Genomic DNA, 18,063 nt, shown 5'->3' with positions numbered 1-18,063 from the left:
TTGATCACAAAAATCATCATTAAAGTATTTTATATACTATATTAATATATATATCAAGACTCTACAGCTTATAGACTAAAGAAGTAACAATCTTGTCCTAATTAAAAATTTCTTCTATCTTCTTTATATTTATGTAATATCAAATTGTTTGTTTTATTTTTCTATTTAATAGTTGATTATCTAAGTGTCTGTTTACTGCCACTTTAGCTGATCATTTTCTGTGTCGAGCACATAGCTACAATGTCTGTTTACAGAAAAGTTTGCAAATAAAGTTGTTTGGCATGGTGGTGGGGTTGCAATGACTTGCCTGTTTAACAGAATGTCCGTAAACATAGATAAAGACCCACAGAGATGAAATACCTGAAACCTCCCATGAGTCAGTTAGAGCAGAAGAAGCCTCAGGGATGAGAGGTGAGTCCTCTTCATAAAACATAAGCAAATTGTCATGCTAATGCACAATCCTGAACAACTAGTTCTCTGTTCTTGACTTGGCTCAAAGCAACTCAGGCCGTACACAGATAAAGGTGCGTCGAAACTTTCACATACAGATTAAACATTAAGCTCGGAGCTCCCCCTCCTGGGGAGGAGTCTCTCTCTCTCCGTCTCTCTCTCCCTGGTCAGAATACATGTTTGGGGTTCAGAGACGTCCAAGCTTGCATGGCACTGTTTGTTTGACTGCTTCCCTGATGGGAAAGAGACACAACATGGGATCGAATGCAGGTACTGGATTCATACCTATTTAAAATAGTCCATCTTAGTTTTTCAACTATATGAGCTGTTTCGTTCATGTTGTCTATAATGTACATTTGATTATATTTCTATTTTTAAATATATGTTTTATAATCTAAACTAGTGTATTCTGTATGTCATTGCCCTGATTATTTTCTTTTGTGCTCTATGCATCTATTCGTCTGATCAAATGCAGAGTAAAGGTCGATCACTTCACTTCTCTACTTTTTGCAGTTGCACAATTTCAACAAATGGTTTGGAAAGTGTTCCCAAATGTTATTTAAAAGAATGTGAGTGAAATATGACATTTTTAAATTGTGATCATCCACAGACCCAGTTGAGCGTTCAGTTATTTGTCTTTGTGTGGATCTGGAGGACCGTTGCGTCCTAACATTAAAAAGAGGGTTTTATGGTAGAAAGGCAAACAGTGATCCATTAGCCACAGCAAAGTGCATGTGGTATAGGCTGTTGAGGAGAGGAGGCTTCTCGGCCACAGAGATGTAATGTGAGAGCTGGAAGTGTGCTGTTGTAGCTTCGTGAGCTGGTGGTTTGTTTAGACACCGTATCAAAGGAGCAAGGACTCTGTGTCACTCTGTGTGACGAAGCACACAGATAAGCAGTGTGAGAGGAAAGTGATGGTTTATATAGTGACCTTTTAAAAGCTTGGCGAGACAACTTGGATTTTAGCTTAAAATGTATTGAAGTAAAATAACATTTATCAAAAAATATTTTTTTTAAACAAACGAAGTGACGGTAGGTTATTTCCCAAACAAACAATTACACTGTGTTCATAATGGCATCAATAGATCATATGGTCTGTATCTGTATAGAACTTGATGACCACTCAAAGCTCTCTAAAGTTATATGTGCAGGCATCAGGGGCAATATGGGGTCCAGGATCTTACTAAAGGACTTTTTGTCAATCGGAACGGAAGAGACTGAGATAAAACTACCAACCCTCTGGTTAATGGACGACCCTGACACCTCTAGAGCCAGCGCAACATATGTGTCCTTAACGAAGGGCTATAGTTTCCTTGCCTAAGTTAATGCAGTTTGTTTATCTTAGATGTCTTAACAAATAATCCTTGAATTCCCCCCCCCCCCCGATAGAGAGGCCAAAGACTAAAGGTAATTACATGAAGTCCAACCCTCTTATATGATGCTCATAATTGTCACATAGTCAGCAGATATGTTATCCAAGGCTCAGACAGCTATCTTACTGATACCTCACAGTTTAGAAGTGAGAACTACGCAGATACTCATAGATCTGTAAATTCAGATTCATGAACTATAATATGTTTGGTATGTTAGTGTGATGGTACCAGTGCAGATTGGAAATTATAACAGAAACCGTATCACAGATGATATATTTATGATATGAATGGAAATGTGTGGGTGTGGAAGTATGCCGCTAAAGCCATTCACTTCGTTTGATTCTTGTTTTTTAAGGTTTCGTGGAAATCATAGGGTTGACAGAGTAAGTCTGCTTTTTGTTTCACTCTTTCAACCAATGTTCATGCTTTTCAAAACACCATCATTATGAAAGTGTCAGTGTCAACATTGTACAGCTAATATGTGAAAAGATAATGTTAAGTTTATCAGCCTTGAAGAGGGTTGGAAATTTTGCCTGAAAAACAACATTAATAATAATTTAGTTTGACTATTGGCATAACATTTTGTCTTTTGCAGTAGAATAATCCTAAAGACTTTGGGCCCGAGATAAGGCTTGTGTGTGCAGATAAATTATGCTTTTTTTATCACGATAATACTAATGTTGTGCAATTAATATGCATGAACATTGCAACGTAATTGGAATTGATGCATTGATAGCCTGTAGCGACTGAAGGTTAATTATCACTTATCTCTTCCCATTTTTTTCCTTTTATGTTAGGACATTTACATTTAATCCTAAAGAGGGAATAGACAACCCAATGATGGTCTTCACAGATGAAGCAGGTATCTAATGCAACATTTCTTACAGTCTTCAGTGTATCCAAATGTCTTCTAAGTATGAAAGCACGTTTTTGTGTCTTCCTGCTAAGACTCTGTGTCGAAACCCAGCCCACGTCTGTGTGTTCTCAAACGCGAGGAGGGGGAGTCCTATGGCTTTAATTTGCGAGTGGAGAAGGGGCGCCAGGGTCACATCATCCGAAATTTGGTGGTCGGGGGAGTGTCAGGGTACAGTGGCCTGCAAGATGGAGACAGACTTCTGGAAGTCAACAACTGCTATGTTGATGATGTTCCTCACCCTGAAGTAAGATGAGATTCTGACGTTGTTAAAAGGAAAGAAACTTCTCTGAGGGATTCAAAGCATTCTAACTGGATCTGCTGTTTTTCCCTTTGTATGAATAAGGTGTCCAGGAAGATAAGGCTAAGTGGACACCAGTTGTGTTTACTGGTGTTGAATGGGGAGGAGTATGAGCAGGCTGTGTCACAAGGTCAAGACCTCAGAAGTCTGGCCAGAGGACACAAGGACGAGGGCTGTAAACCCCCCAAACTCTGCCACATCACCAGGGACCCTGCCTCAGGTCTGGGCATCAGCTTCTTACCCGTGGAAGGTAACGCTTTTTGTGCTAACCACAGAAATCAGATGTCGAACAGAGCCTTTACGTTGGAGGTCAAATAGTGTTATTCAGCTTCTGCACTTGTTTCTGCACTGCAGGAGAGAAAGGTCACTTCTCAGTGAACCTGGTGTCAGGAGGTGCAGCTGAAAAGGCCGGAGTGTGTAAGGGAGATCGTCTGGTGTGGATGAACGGAGCGACAGTGTGTGACCTCACACACTCTGCACTCAACAGGATGGTAGTCAAAGTCTTTTTGTTATATACATATAATGAACATAGAACAAACATCAAAACCAACACAACACCAAAATTACACTAAACAATCCAAAATCAGGCCATTATGTTATCACAACCCTATCAACAAGCCTTATAACTTATTTAGGTGCAGTTTTTTTGTCAAGTATGTTATTATCGTGTTATAGGTTTTGCTATTTCTCACTAACATAAACAAACATTTGAACCTCGAATCATATGTTCAAAATGAAAGCCACACTGCTCTTTTACTAAATTATTCATTATTATGATTATTCTAGGACTTAATTAATACAATGAAAAAAGAATCATGAAAACATCAGAAAACAAAGATTTAAATATCCAAGGTAAGACTGCAGTTGTAGGACAGATAGCAAATCATTTCATTATAGGTGAATGATACCTAATCTCAGTTCTTCAAACATTAGTGCGAATGTTGGAGATAGGTGATGTAGTAACTGGATTATGTACCTTAGTGACTCATTTAATATGAGTGAGGTAAAAACATTACAAACCTTGATTTATCATACTGTATATCCAGTCCTGTCGAAGTATAATAATGTTTTCCTGTAGATGAAAAAATGTGGCAATCACATCACCCTCCTGGTGATTGACAGCGAGAGTGAGAAGAGCTACATGCGGCGGAGGATGCCCATCCTACCCACCATGGCTGTTCCATATAACCTGCCTCATAGAGCCAGGAAACTCCTCATGGTCTCAGTGCCGAAGGTCTACGGCTTCCTCCTTCGGCTGGAGAGGGCGCCATCAGGACGCATGGGTAAGAGACTAAAGGAGCGCAAAGCTTAATCACAAAACATTCCTGGGATTGAGGCTTCTTTAATATATTTCATGTTCTTTTTGAACAACAGCTCATGTTCTGCGAGAGATAGACAGAGACAGTGTAGCAGAAAGGGCAGGTATGCAAGACGGAGACCTCCTGCTGGAGATCAACGGAGAGTCTATGGAGACGCTGACGCATGAAGAGGTCGTGGACAGAGTGAGACAGAGTGGACAGCAGGTTTCCCTCACCGCCATCTCGTCACAGGGGATGGAGTTTTACACCAAGGTCAGCATTGCTGGCCAACTGCATGTACTTTACCAAACAATATATTTAGAAGAGAGAGAACTACAAAACTATACTTGGGATAGTGAACTATGCTGGAGCTAATACATTTAAGAACAACTTTAGGCTACAAGATAAAGGGCTTTGAAATACTAAAGCATTTACAATTTACCAATGACAATAAACTTGAGCCATTATGTCCAAATCAATACGACACATTTCATCTGTGTGGACAAACACAAACCCTGTGCATATTACTACAAATATACACCAGAACAGAATATCGGATCAGAATACATACATTATGCCGTTGACCTTGTGTTAACTTAAGATAATAAAAATCAAAACTTGAATTTGGGTGCATACCTCCACCAAGGCGTCCCCATATGAAACCACATTTAAATTCACTAGAGTTTTATTTGGATGTGCACTATATTACAAATGTTAATTAAATAATAGTTCCCTAAACATGAGATATTTTTTCATCAATATCATGATACTTGTGAGAGTCAGCCGGGTATCACAGTACAATATTCATCCTAACGTGGTCCAAGCCCATCCCAACAATTATTATGCTTTCATATCATACAACAGAGAACAGAGGCAAAATAAACAGAAAATTGTAAGCCATATCTAAATATAATGAAATATCTAAACTGAATTCTCATCCAGGATTGGTGTTTCTTTTCTCTATTTCGTCTACAGTTGGGTCTGTCCCCTCTTCTCTTCTGTGAAGATGATGGTGCTGAGAAAGAAAAGGAGAGCAGTGACGCAGCCTCTGAAGAAGAGAAGTCATCACAGAAGGAAGTAGAAGGCGTGTGCAAGCCCAGACTCTGTTCTCTCCAAAAAGGCCCTTTGGGGTTTGGCTTTAATCTGGGTTGTATCCTAGAGAGACCAGGGACCTTCATCAGCCAGGTGGGTGATGAAATGTTGTACCAGTCAAAATAACCTTGTTGCTGAGGCACAAAGGAAAAGTATAGAGCAGCTTGATATATTATGTACTTTGTCAAATGTTTTTGATGATTCTCTTTTTCTCCTGTAGGTGGCTTTCGGTGGCTCGGGGGAAAGTGCAGGACTTATCGAGGGAGATGTGGTGATTGAAGTGAATGGACAAAATGTGGAGGAGAAATATCTGGATGATGTCATGATAGTCGTGAGGGATGGAGGGCATTTTCTTTCATTATTAGTCATAGAAAAGAGTAGCTATAACAAGATGAGGCAGACTGACCCGCCAGCCAATGATGCCACTGCAGAGGTAAAAAAATAATTCAATACTACAAATTCTGTTAACACATTTATCACTATTACAATACCATTATCTTTACCATATTATCTTATTTGTATCTCAGAAGGAAGAGGAAGAATTTGAGTTATCATCTTGGTGAGCACTGATATCACATGTTTGTGAAGAGATTCGAACCATCCATCTGTCGAGGAAACTTCAAGCTGAACTGGACAGAAGAAGAAAAACCAAGATTATTATTATATTTGCAAAGATAACCTTATCACTGGGTTTCACGATAGAAACAAAAAGATGAAGATAAAGTCTTAGCAACAACTACCACTCATTGTGTCAGGCAGATATAATGCAGAGTAAATAAAATGCTAAAGGAGCATAAGATAAAATTGTTATTGCACTGAGATGAATGGAAACCAGTGCCTGTGTGTAAGCATTAAATATTAGGGAAAAATAAGAAAACTACTACTCTTTAGAAAATGAACACTGGAAATGTAAAGTATTGAACGGGCAAAACATTTGTTATAAGCCTTGACTATGTAAATTTTGTGTTGATGTGTACCACCTATTTTGTATAAATATTAAATTAAATGTTTATTGTTGATCCCAACTATCTATTGTTGACAATTTTTTATTGTGTTCCCTGTTTTCTAAATATTCACAGTGCTACGTTGAACTCCCAAAAATGACAAAGCATAAAGGACAGGATACAATATTTTAGATACTAATGAAAGTGGTAATGTGCATGATGATGTCTGTGTTTTATGTAACCACATTTTGAATATTTAATGCATCTGTGATCTGATGGAAGCACAGAGACTTATACACACACACACACACACACACACACACACACACACACACACACACACACACACACACACACACAGGTGAAACACAAGAGGAACAGGTGCAGATGATCACAGGGGCAGGAAACAGGACAAACACAGGAAGTAAACTGGGAAACACAAGGAGCAAAACTACAAAGTAAAACAGGAGACTGAAAACTCAAGAACACAAATCCAAACATAAGGAAAAACAAAGGTATAGATCAAATAAAAAAGGAGTCCATAATCAACATGAAAACACTCTTAATTAAGGACGCAAAGTCCAAAGAATAAGTTCAGAGTCATGCGGAATAAATGGCAAGTCAAGGCAAGTTTATTTGTGTGGCACATTTCAACAAGGCAATTGAATGTGCTCTGCATCAATTATAAAAGGCGTCATGACAAATTTTAAAAGCATCAAGCGCCAACAAATATTTACATGATTGATTTCATTGGGCATGTTTTTCCAAATCCTGCAGAGACACAAGTCTTAAATCATTGATATGTTCTGAATAATAATCTGACTCTGTGTTAATGCGGTTGTCAAAGATAAGATCTGAGTCTGTGACTACACCAGGATTTCTGGCTTGGTTTGTGTTTGTTTTCGTGATAGTAACTTAACATCATTCTTTCCTGTCTCTTAAAGCGACAAATTCGGACTCATTCAATTGTTGATTTGTTCAATGCACATAGTGAGTTCTTGTTTTAAGGTCCCCTGGTGGTATGGTTGGGTTAATTTTGTATGTCACTAACATATTTAGCTGTTTTCCTTTATCTGAGTGGAAGCATGCATATGTTAAATGGAATGGCCCACGTTATATTTGTTTATTTAGATGTGGATTTACCTGTGGACACAAAATAATCCCTGTCCTTTAAAGATTCTGTGCCGAAAATTCAGTTTTCCAGTTGGTCTCTAATATACTGTGGTTGACTATGACAAATGCACACATACTTATACCCACATTTCTCTGATTAATATTCATATAAATATGTCAGCTTCACTGCACCCCCAGCTGAGCATAATGCAAACATTTAGTTTGTGCAAAAACTGAACCTACTTATCAACTGAGTTGTGTCACTGAAATAGTAAAGTTGAAGTGAGAATGAAGTTATATTGAAATTCAAAAAATGCTGTGCGCCGTGTAAACATAACATTTGACATATTTTTTACACGAGTCCTCTACAGGAAGCGCGTACCTTGGCTGTTTGTGTTCAGGCACTTGTGCGGTCAGCTGTAGTCAGGGGTCCTTGTACTGGAGGTGACATTCGTTCTGTTAGCAGGAATCGGGGAAGCGGTTAGCATCGACCAACACTTCAACATGGCGCAGGCAGTACAAAAGCTGGTGGCTAAAGTCCCTACGATGCTCGGCGGTAAGTCTCTGCACCCTGTACTTATATACAAAGACAATGTGTTGTATAGAATGAGGAACTAAGACGTATTGGTTTGATATTGAATGACAAGACGTAGCGAGGCCGTGACCTAGCTATCAACTCAATGAAGTGGACGTCACGCGAGCTAATGCTGTCAGGAGCAGAAACATTCAAAACTGAACGTGTTATCTCACTATATTGTTCTAGAGCTAGTTAGCTGGGATATTTATACTGTTCACACACATTGAACACATTAGCCATTTAGCTAATGCTATCAATGAGCGTGTAGTGAGCCCTGCTGCAGCTCGGAGCTAACTTCAGTGTGAGTATGGCTGGAGACTGGAGGCGTGCACTGATCCCTGTGTTTCTCCTCTCCTTCTAGCCGCTGTCACCTATTCCAAACCTCGGCTAGCTACCTTCTGGTACTACGCTCGTGTTGAGCTTGTCCCCCCGTCCCCAGCCGAGATCCCCAAGGCCATCCAGGGGGCCACCAACCTGATCAAGGGTTTCCAAACAGGACGTCTCGGTCAGACCACAGTGAGGGTACGTGTGTTATTCACGGACAAACGTTGTCTGTGTGATGTCTGTCAGTCTACAATGATTTTGGTTAAAATGTATATGCACAATATTTGCTAACTGCACTAGTGATTACATTCCACATAGTCAGAAATACTAATACAAATATCCAAAGGGTAGTTTGCATATGTTATATGATGGTTAAGTTAAGACCTGGTTCTCAAGTCATTTGTCCTTGATGTAGTAAAACACACGTGGGTACACAATGTACTGTAATGTTCTGGGTTTTAGAGTTTTTATTTTTAGATCAGTCCTTCAGAGGATGTTCTATCAACAGAGAATCGTCTTGATTCTCTCAGCAATGAAAAAGGTCGCTGTGGTTTTCTTTGCAGGTCTCTTCTCCTCTACCACAGTGAAGCACTATTAACATGAATAAATAGTATTATATTCAAATTCAGTTTGGCCAGGAGAAATAAACATCTTGGATCAAGGGACATATTTTAAAATCTTGGGCTAATTGTTGAATTATTGCATTCTTTACAGAAAAGCCATTGAAAACAATGAGGGTAATTTATCAGGATAATTCTTTATATTGTTAGAGTCTATGCTTTACAAAGGATAAACCATGAAATCACCCACATTTAAATTGTGACATTAATAGTGTCATCTAAAAAATGTACTTGATACATTTTTCCAGAAGCTAATTCTTCTGGAATATTTGGAGACACTGTCTCCTGTCCTCTCTCTGGGACATAGTGCAGCTGGCTGTCCTGTTTGGGGAAGTGCGAGAGCATGGCGAAGGTCAAAGTCTTCACTACCTAGACACCACAGATATTAGACTGCGTAAGCAGACAATACTGTCTCCACAACCAGAAAATCCATCTGATTGTTTAGGAACTAGCAGACCCATAGATTAAATGATCTGATTTAAAGTGTGACTGCAGGAAAGCAGACTTCAGAATTTGAGAGGACATCATGCACAGTTGTTGTATTGATGAATTCAGATTTTCTCCCTGGCCAAGCTTCAATAAGTATTTCAGCAACAGACGTCAAAGGGCTCCTGGGCGCTTTCTTCACTTATGAGTTGAGCATTGATCTGCAGATGTTCCCCAACCCTAATCAAATGAAATGGTTTGTTTCCTCACAGGACGCTCTGAGGAACGGACTGGTGGCCACTGAGGTGCTGATGTGGTTCTACATTGGAGAGTGCATCGGCAAAGGAGGCCTAGTCGGTTATGATGTCTGAATTGTGGACTGTCGTGCTTTTCTTCTCTTGAACGTTGTATGTTCAACTTCCTTCAAAAATCCTGGGATCTAATAAACAAATTTCTATTGTTTAAAAAGTACAGTTTTTTTCTGACTCTTTGCTTTTTCTGTGTAATGGATTGTTTTATTTTGGTTATATATTAACTGCCGTTTTAGTACAGACTTTCGTTTTCATATAACATCCAAGTATTTTATTCATGAAGGCACACAGAAAAATATAATAAAATCATTTAGGTATGAAGGACTCTATCCTCCCAGAATGCTCCCTGTTTTATTTGATTAGTGCTAGGTATTATTCTTACCTAGCAGGATAGAACATTGCCACAGAGGAATTTGTCCAATGTAACCGTGGGAATAGGACCAGTGTAAATAAAGAAATAAATTACTGAATTACAATTTGCTGGTTTAGTTCCATGGGGTTAGTGGTGTGGGTCCTTTCTCAACTATCAAAGGAGTCAGCCAACATTAATATTATTAGTAAAAGTTGCTTTCTTACTATGATAACTTATACAGAGATTTAAAGCTATCAAAACTTACTCTTTTTATAACTTTAAATCTCTACTGTGAATAAGGCCTGAGATTTAATAACCAACAGTGATGTCAGTCCTCATTTGACTCTGGGTCACTACCCAATATTTTCCTCCTAACTTGAATTTGATAATCATTTTGCACTCAGTCAATTTTGATGCCCAAACTAAATATACAAAGTTTGTATATGGCAATGTAGTTCAATATCAGTTCAGTTCCACCAATGAACCAACAGAGGGAGCCACTAGTCATATATTCTATTAGGGTTGGTACTCTCAGCTCAGGTGGCTCTGTTGTATGGTTACCATACCAGTTACATTTTAACTTTCAAATTGTATCTGTTTGTGCTGATGTTTTTTTAAAATTACTTTCTTGACCCTTATTAAAACAACTACCTAACATATATTCATTCAAACAGACCTATGATTTCTTATCCATTTCAATTTGGTAAAATAGACATAACACTGTTTGGTCCGCTTTTTGTGTGCTTATGTCAGAACAGATGAATAATCTTGAGAACACAACAATGGATTCATTCACTTAGCTCTTTATTTCGAACTATAAATGAATCATTTTGTTACAAAACAAGTCTTTTCTGGATAACAGTTATACTCCGGTTGGTCTTTATATAAGTAAACATATATGCAAATTTAAATATGGGTTAGTTCAAGAGAAAAACAGCTTTTAGGACTCAGCAACTGATATACAGGTAACATCAAAATACAATGAAATGACACTTAAATATTCAGAATGTACTGAAAACATAATACCTGTGAATGCAGCAACGTGAACATTATACAAGCTGAAATGTGTTGTAATGTTTTCTGCAATAACGCTGGGCAACAGAGTAATGACACATAAGAAAATTTCCTCAGGTGATCTCAAGGGTAGAGTCATGATGAGTTATAATTACATCATTATTTGCAGTATGTCATGTTACAATTGTAAATCTAAAATCTAAAACTAATAATGTATGATATATTATCTGTGGACATATAAGGTTTACTGACATTATTAACAGTTTTTATCGGATGCTAAATTTAATAACACTTTTCTTTATATTATTTTGTACTTATTAGGTAGTATTTCAGTAAGGTCTTTGAAAACTAACATGAAACAGTGATTTGACAGTGGAATGCAAAAGGTTATGTGTGGGGTTAAAAATATATACACATTTGGAAAGGATGTTTATCAAAAAAATAGGTTTGGTACAACTTTAATACTTTGCAAAATAATATGTATTCCAAAAGCTTTGCTGTGTAGTGTAAGAAATGGAAAATATTTTCAAATGTTGACGATCACTTGATGTTGCAGATCTTGACTGAGGTCCCGACTCCAAAGCCTGGATAGAGGGGCTCAACAAATGTGGTCTCAAACCTGTGCAGGAGGGTCATGGTGCTGCTTATGCTGTAAAATGCCAGCACACCCGCAGTGTGGTCCAGGTACATGCCGATCCTGGGGGAGTGGGGGGCGTTGATGGACTTATCCACCCGGTTGTGCCAGGCAGAGTAGCCCGAGTCGGAGCAGAGGAGACTCCAGGATTTGTCGTTGTAGCCCAGCAGGCACAACGAGCCCTTGCCCTTTCGGCTGATGCTCCTGTAGGCCACGCCGATGGAGAACTCCCCGCTCCACTCGATCTCCCAGTAGTAGCGTCCACCAGACAGGGCCTCCCGGCACAGCACCTGGGCAAAGCTGTCAAACCGCTCTGGGATGTCTTCATAGGGCTGCAGGTCCCTGGTGCGGATGACTTTTCTGCTGTTTTCAGAGATGAACAGCTCCTTGTAAGCCGTGTTCGAGTCTAATTTCAGCTGGCAGAAGTCTAGGGGAAGAATCAATCGATTTTTATTGTATTCGTTTGCAGAATGAATTGAAATTTAATATTGTGTTTTGACCTAAATTGACACATTTCCCGTAAAATACACCGGATAACTTACATTTCACAAAGTCTGCTCTGCTCTTGGGCTCTGCAGGAGGAAGGTTGTTCACCACCATTTCTTTGCCTGCAGCTGAAGAAGCTCAGAGTAAGGTCAATGTGAACGGCACACACCCACACACATGCCTTTAATTCTTATCTTAATGTGGTTGTTTTTGCAGTGTTTGAAACAGAGGAATGTATGATGCAAGTGTTCTGATGCGTGTGTTGAAGACTTCAGGGTGACAACGCTTTCAACACATATAATAATTAACCTCCTTCAGTGTAATATCGCTATAGGACGTGATAGTGCTCACCTCTGCTCTTTCTGTCCAATGTCCGACTTTCTGTAGTGTACACCGGCACCTCACTCACTGCAAGACATAGCACATTCATATTCAGCAAACTGAGGCTGTTGGTGTTTTATGCGCATTATGTACAGGTGGTATATCTCTGGTGGGAAGGTCAGACCTGACTTGGAGATCTTAAGCAGCTCCTCTCTGCCAAACTCCTCGAGGCGATCCTTGATCTCAGACACAGCTTTCCTGACAGCCCCAAAGGAAAAGTCAGGGTTTACTGTCACTTTGGGAATGAAGCCATCGTCGGTTGGAGTGCAGAGGTAGTTGAAGTTCTAATGGGAAGAGGAAAGCGTTTTCATAAACAATAATCTCTTTAAATATCAATACATAGAGAGAAGAGTTGTTGTTCAACATTTTAAAGTTTTAATCCTACACACCGAAATCACATGTTGTGAATAACACATCAAAATGCTGCCATGGATAAGTCTTCATTAGCATGTTAACAATTACATCTGTCACAAAAGGACTTTGGTTTTGATGGTGTCATCTTAAACAGGGAGAGCCTGTTAAGTCATGAGCCATCTCATCAAAAGCAACACCCATATGTACTAATCATCATGAATCATAAAACTAATTACTTCAGTTATTGCTTCACAGTGAGAGATTCATTCGCAATCGACTTAACTCAGAAGAAAATGTAGAGCTGTGACAATGACAGATTAAATTACTATTATGTGTCTTTATTGGACGAGACCATCAGTGAACCCTAGCAACATAAAAACTCCAGATGTATTTGTTCTTGGTTAGTCGAGCCCAACTGAAAAATATATTTGAGATCTAATGTTAAAACCTATATAAAGGACTGAAACATTTCCTATACCCATTCATTGGTCCATATACATCTTTTGAGGATTTTGAGGGTTGATATATTGCAGTTTAATCATAACCTTTATTATAAATAAATATAAATACAAATTAAATATAAACACAACCATACATAACTTGAATTAATAAGATAATGCACATCTTTACTGCATTTATTATTCTGTATAATAAAAACTTTCATATCGGCCAACATGGCGATACCAATATGTTTGTAAAAGGCTCATATTGGCCAGTATACCCAGCCAACAGATACATCTCCAGCTCTATTCCCTTTTGAAACTGTGTTTTACCTGCAGGAAGTGGATGTGGTCCTCCGTGCTGTACAGCTGCTTGAGCCCCGACTCCTTTTTCTTCAGCTCATCAATCTCCAGTTCCAGTCGCTCGATCAGAGCCTCGGCCTGGTTGAAAGCGGCCTTCTCGTTGATGCCAATCAGCTTGGTCACCTCCGACCTCATCCTCTCGATGGAGCGGATCATGTCCTCAAACATCTTCTGGCTCTCCACCATGGCTCTCTGGGCTGAGTTCTGGAAACAACACAGAGGATGTTAAGTACCTGTCAGATGCAGACGCTGGTTTGATTCACGATGAGCAGTGCAGTCATGGTAGACATCTTAGAGCAATGTTTTGCTTTTCTGTCATGATCCGAGACAGACGGTTGGCAGAAAGACACACTGAGTTATCAACATGGTGTCCTCACCTTCAGGGAATCCACTGCAGTCTTCAGTTCCTCCAGCTCCTTCTCCCTCTCCTGGCCCTTTTGTCTAATCTCTGCTTGGGAGATGCCCAATAGTTTCTGCAGAATAAAGGCGCATTACACAGTCATCAATTTCACTGTTTCTCACATGCACTCCCAATGCTGGAAGCTGAACCTGCTTCTTTTAGTATTTTATGCAGTGCTATACATGTATCACCTCAGATTCACAATATGTAGTTGAATGTTACGCCGCTTTCTTAAACAAGGTAAAAAGCCCAATATTTGTTGGCCCAGTTCAAACATTCTTTCTCATCAGGGAATATGTGGGCAGGCCCTTTGGCATTTTGAATAAACCCTACTCAAAGAATCTTCTTAATACAGGCGGCTTTTATCTCGGAGGGAGCGAGGAGGGGGGTGTCTGTAATGGAATTCTGTCAGGAATGCGAGTCTACCGCCGCCTGACTTTTTTTTAAAGAGACGTTTCAAGGTGCACACAGCACTGACGCGCCAAATAGAGGGGCTTCTAATTCAGCTTTTTACTCGAGCCCACCGACCCATTCTTCAAGATAAGCTTGAGGAATGTGGGGAATCCAGGGGGGGGGGGGGGGTGAGGGAGGCTGGGGGCATGAGAGGGGGAGGGGAGAGAGCGAGAGAGAGAGGGAGATGGAGTGAGATGTGTGAGATTCACGTTGTAAATCTTGGGAGGAGGGAAACCAGACTTCCCGTGTTGCAAAGAAAACAGTAGGATGAGTTATTACTGCATCATGCCCTAAGAATCCGTTAACTGATGTTCCTGGCTGCCATAAAAAAAAAATCCTCCTCAATTACTCATGTATAACAGCCATACGTGTTCCCACCAATGCAGATTTACACTGCAGCATCTCTTGACAGTGTTGTCCTACAGTGTTGCACAAGGCCACCTGACTGGGACGTCATTTCAATGTTGATTTTCAATGTGGTCCCAGCGCTGTGACCGCTCGATCATGCGGCATCGGAGAGGGTCACGACTCACTGACATTCCAGTGTTGTTACCAGTCCCACTCCCACAGGTGGGAACCGGGGCAGCAGCAGGAAGTTTCAGCTGCAGTTTCTGTGTATCTATCCCACAGCTGGGACGGCCCATTCTGTGAGAAGCGGTTCTCAGAGGCGATAACTAGAAGACCCCCACCCCCCGGCCTCGGTACAGCTAATCAGAGAGCTGGATTTGTTTTGGCGGTGAATGCCTGCCAGGGTAGCTGATAGTGTTGGTGAAATGGGTCAAAGTCCAAGCACCGGTTTGTAAAGCATGGAAAGGAGTTGGGCAAAAACACAATGTCTGCTTGGATTCAAGTTCCTTCAATGACAATAAACAGTATTTTTCATTCATCAGTTATGTGGCTCTTTGTGAAAGTTTATCTCTCCTATCTCTCCTTCGAGGGCTGAAGTGTCCCATGACACTGGTGGTGCAGTTTCAGCTTGTACTATCTCACATGCAGCTACTTATCTTTCCCACACTGTCCCTCAATGAGAAGCTGATTGAAAGTGATTCTTCTAACAGGTTACAAAGACTATTACTGAGCCTGAGAGTGTCTAATCTATCGAATGAAGAACATCAGCAGAGACAGGAGGAATTCTTACCTGTTTCTCCCCCCTCTCTGCCTCGGCAGAGACAATGTCATGGCCCTTGTGCTCACTGACTGTGCAGATAGCACAGATGCACATCTGGTCTGTTCGACAGAAGAGCTCCAGGGACTTCTGGTGCTGTGGGCAGATCTTCCTGTCCAAGTTCCCCAGCACCTCCACCAGCTTGTGCCTTTTGAACGTGGCTGATTCATAGTGAGGCTTCAGGTGCTTCTCGCAGTAGGACGCCAGACAGTTCAGACAGGACTTCACAGCCTTTAACTTCTTCCCAGTGCAGAAGTCGCAGGGGACGTCGTCCGGCCCGGCGTAGATATTCCCCTGGGACATGTTGAGGTTGAGGTTCAGGCCGCTCTTTTTGATCTTCTCGGCCACCATGCTCAGAGTGGCGTTGGGGCGGAGCACAGGCCTCTGGGTGAATGTGATCTTACACTGGGGACAAATGTAAATCCCTGTGTAGTCAGCCTCATTCCAGTAGCCACTGATGCAGTCCATGCAGAAACTGTGGCCACATGGGATAGCCACGGGGTCCTTCAGGAGGTTCAGACACAGGGTGCAGCTGAAGTAATCTGGAGACGTCGGATCAGCCATTGTGATGGGACTCCAAACACAGTGAGACCTGTGGAGACAGACAGAGAGAAAGCCAGAAGTAGATAGACGTTCCGTCGACTGTGACTGGGAGCCCGCCCTCAAGAGTTTGGTACAGCCTGCCAGGGACAGGACCTACTTGTATTTCTGAATTCCAGAGGTTATTGATTGAAAGCAGACAAGGCCCTCCCCCTGTGCTGGGAGTATATTGAGCCCTGCCCAGTTTAGATAAGCAGGTTGAGCAAGGAGGGAGAAAGAGAGAGAGAGGGCGAGAAAGAGGGCAGGCAGACAGGAGAGGAGAGAGAAATAGAGAGAGAGAAAGAAAACAGACTGAAAGAAAGCGAATGAATGAAGTGTGAAAGGCAAAAGAAGTGACAACTAGTGTGCGAGAAAAAACGCCTCCATTTTCCCTGCCACTTCCTTTACTCTAGAGTTTCTCCCTGGGCTCGTCCCTGGATGAATTGCGCGCACACTTCTCGGCAGCTGCATTTCCACCTATTGTTGTCAGGACAGAATCGCCATTGTCTCAAACCGGTTATAGTCCGACAAACATCAGCGTGGACGAAGGTACTGTAGGAATTCAAGGGACCACCCAATAAACAAACATCCCTGCTTCGTGCCTCCCACCGAAAAACTTGCTCGAAAGCTAAACTTGCTGCAGGAGATTTGTCCGAGAGCAGAGTACAGAGCTGTTGTATTTACACAGCGACCGGTCAAACCAGTCTGCTCACTGGTATGAGTCAAATTGTCAACTGTAGATATGTATCTGTTTGTGCAACACAGAGGAAACGTCATGGATGAAACACCAAACAGGAACACACACACACACACACACATGCATGCAAACACTTTCACAAGCAGAACATTCCTGTCGGTTGCAGGTGTGTTGTTGCACCGGGTGTTTTGCATATTTGTGCGCATCCCTCGTCACGAGTTAGGTTGAATTTTTTTCATTCCCGTCTTTGTCGTTTTTAGAGAATGAAGTTTTAATTTAAAAGCAGCTCAGGGAGAAGCCTCTGAAGAGCCTGGGTAACATGAAGTGTCTGCTGACATCATTATCGCTTCTTATTAGCATTTCAATTGGGCCTTTTCTGCTGGTTTCCACCAATACCACAAACCCATTACAGTGAAGAAGTATCAATGTGTCGCTCAGGATTACTTTGGAACTCCCAACTGTTAAGAAGCTCGTTTGAAATAAAACCAAAAGGCTCTAATGTATTTTGCATTTCCAGCCTGATTTCAGGTCACTACTGAGAAACATGAATGATGATTAACGGTTGTTTAAACTACATTAGCTCCACCTTGACTCCAAACTGAGCATTACTTCATACAATAGGCAGTTTCACCTCTCCATATTTGGTCAGGTTTCTGATAAGCCAGTTTTTCCTTCCTTCCTCCCGCGTGAAGGGAGCGCTCTGTGCTTACAGATTAATTACCTGTGAGAGGATAAGACGGACGCACAGGGTCAAAACTTTGGATCTCACATTGATTCATACAAGAGGTTCCAAAACATGTTGAATGTTTGATATGTGCTCTATGATTTTATTGTGCTGCTTTTTATGCAAAGCTTTTAATGTTGTAAAGTATCTTTGAGTATCATGAAAAACACTCGGTAAATAACATGTATTGTTATTATTATTATTATTATTATTATTATTATTATTATTATTATTATTATTATTATTATTATTATTATTATTATTATTATTATCATTATT

At 40.7% G+C, this 18,063-nt stretch overlaps 3 protein-coding genes across 4 annotated transcripts; 2 read left to right on the top strand and 1 right to left on the bottom strand.

Moving 5' to 3' along the window:
• Positions 1-375: 375 nt before the first annotated feature.
• On the top strand, positions 376-6,452 carry nherf4b (NHERF family PDZ scaffold protein 4b). 2 transcript variants are annotated; one of them, XM_053441329.1, is made up of 12 exons: positions 376-411; positions 589-720; positions 2,179-2,206; positions 2,621-2,685; positions 2,772-2,983; positions 3,083-3,287; positions 3,392-3,528; positions 4,116-4,320; positions 4,412-4,608; positions 5,311-5,520; positions 5,648-5,860; positions 5,955-6,452. In XM_053441329.1, exons 1-12 carry the CDS (start codon positions 405-407, stop codon positions 5,988-5,990), a joined length of 1,647 nt encoding a protein of 548 aa, XP_053297304.1. In that variant the 5' UTR covers positions 376-404; the 3' UTR covers positions 5,991-6,452. The 2 variants fall into 2 exon arrangements, with proteins under 2 accessions (XP_053297304.1, XP_053297303.1); XM_053441328.1 differs by having other exon boundaries at positions 393-411; positions 586-720.
• Positions 6,453-7,888: 1,436 nt separating this feature from the next.
• atp5l (ATP synthase, H+ transporting, mitochondrial F0 complex, subunit g) lies at positions 7,889-9,902 on the top strand. The gene is made up of 3 exons (XM_053441330.1): positions 7,889-8,040; positions 8,423-8,583; positions 9,704-9,902. Exons 1-3 carry the CDS (start codon positions 7,989-7,991, stop codon positions 9,800-9,802), a joined length of 312 nt encoding a protein of 103 aa, XP_053297305.1. The 5' UTR covers positions 7,889-7,988; the 3' UTR covers positions 9,803-9,902.
• Positions 9,903-10,881: 979 nt separating this feature from the next.
• Positions 10,882-17,058, bottom strand: ftr82 (finTRIM family, member 82). The gene is made up of 7 exons (XM_053441325.1): positions 15,758-17,058; positions 14,144-14,239; positions 13,737-13,970; positions 12,734-12,893; positions 12,580-12,636; positions 12,285-12,356; positions 10,882-12,169 (listed from the first exon to the last, which is right to left on the bottom strand). The coding sequence occupies exons 1-7, from the start codon at positions 16,346-16,348 to the stop codon at positions 11,649-11,651; spliced, it is 1,731 nt and encodes a 576-aa protein (XP_053297300.1). The 5' UTR covers positions 16,349-17,058; the 3' UTR covers positions 10,882-11,648.
• Between the last annotated feature and the right edge of the window lie 1,005 nt (positions 17,059-18,063).

The sequence above is a fragment of the Pleuronectes platessa genome, chromosome 15 (genome assembly GCF_947347685.1).
Source record: "Pleuronectes platessa chromosome 15, fPlePla1.1, whole genome shotgun sequence".
In the NCBI taxonomy this organism is placed as follows: Eukaryota; Metazoa; Chordata; class Actinopteri; order Pleuronectiformes; family Pleuronectidae; genus Pleuronectes; species Pleuronectes platessa.
Note: the sequence above shows the minus strand (reverse complement) of the source record. Positions and strands in the feature narration are given on the sequence as shown.

Excerpts from the sequence above, each read along its gene's own strand:
- nherf4b (XM_053441328.1), top strand. Across the intron at positions 2,984-3,082 it reads ATGATGTTCCTCACCCTGAA|GTGTCCAGGAAGATAAGGCT; the intron begins GTAAGATGAGAT and ends TGTATGAATAAG. Across the intron at positions 3,529-4,115 it reads ACTCTGCACTCAACAGGATG|ATGAAAAAATGTGGCAATCA; the intron begins GTAGTCAAAGTC and ends GTTTTCCTGTAG.
- atp5l (XM_053441330.1), top strand. The coding sequence starts at position 7,989 with ATGGCGCAGGCAGTACAAAAGCTGGTGGCTAAAGTCCCTACGATGCTC. Across the intron at positions 8,041-8,422 it reads AGTCCCTACGATGCTCGGCG|CCGCTGTCACCTATTCCAAA; the intron begins GTAAGTCTCTGC and ends CTCTCCTTCTAG. Across the intron at positions 8,584-9,703 it reads TCGGTCAGACCACAGTGAGG|GACGCTCTGAGGAACGGACT; the intron begins GTACGTGTGTTA and ends GTTTCCTCACAG.
- ftr82 (XM_053441325.1), bottom strand. The coding sequence starts at position 16,348 with ATGGCTGATCCGACGTCTCCAGATTACTTCAGCTGCACCCTGTGTCTG. Across the intron at positions 14,240-15,757 it reads CAGAGAGGGGGGAGAAACAG|AAACTATTGGGCATCTCCCA; the intron begins GTAAGAATTCCT and ends TTTATTCTGCAG. Across the intron at positions 12,357-12,579 it reads ATTGGACAGAAAGAGCAGAG|CTGCAGGCAAAGAAATGGTG; the intron begins GTGAGCACTATC and ends GAGCTTCTTCAG.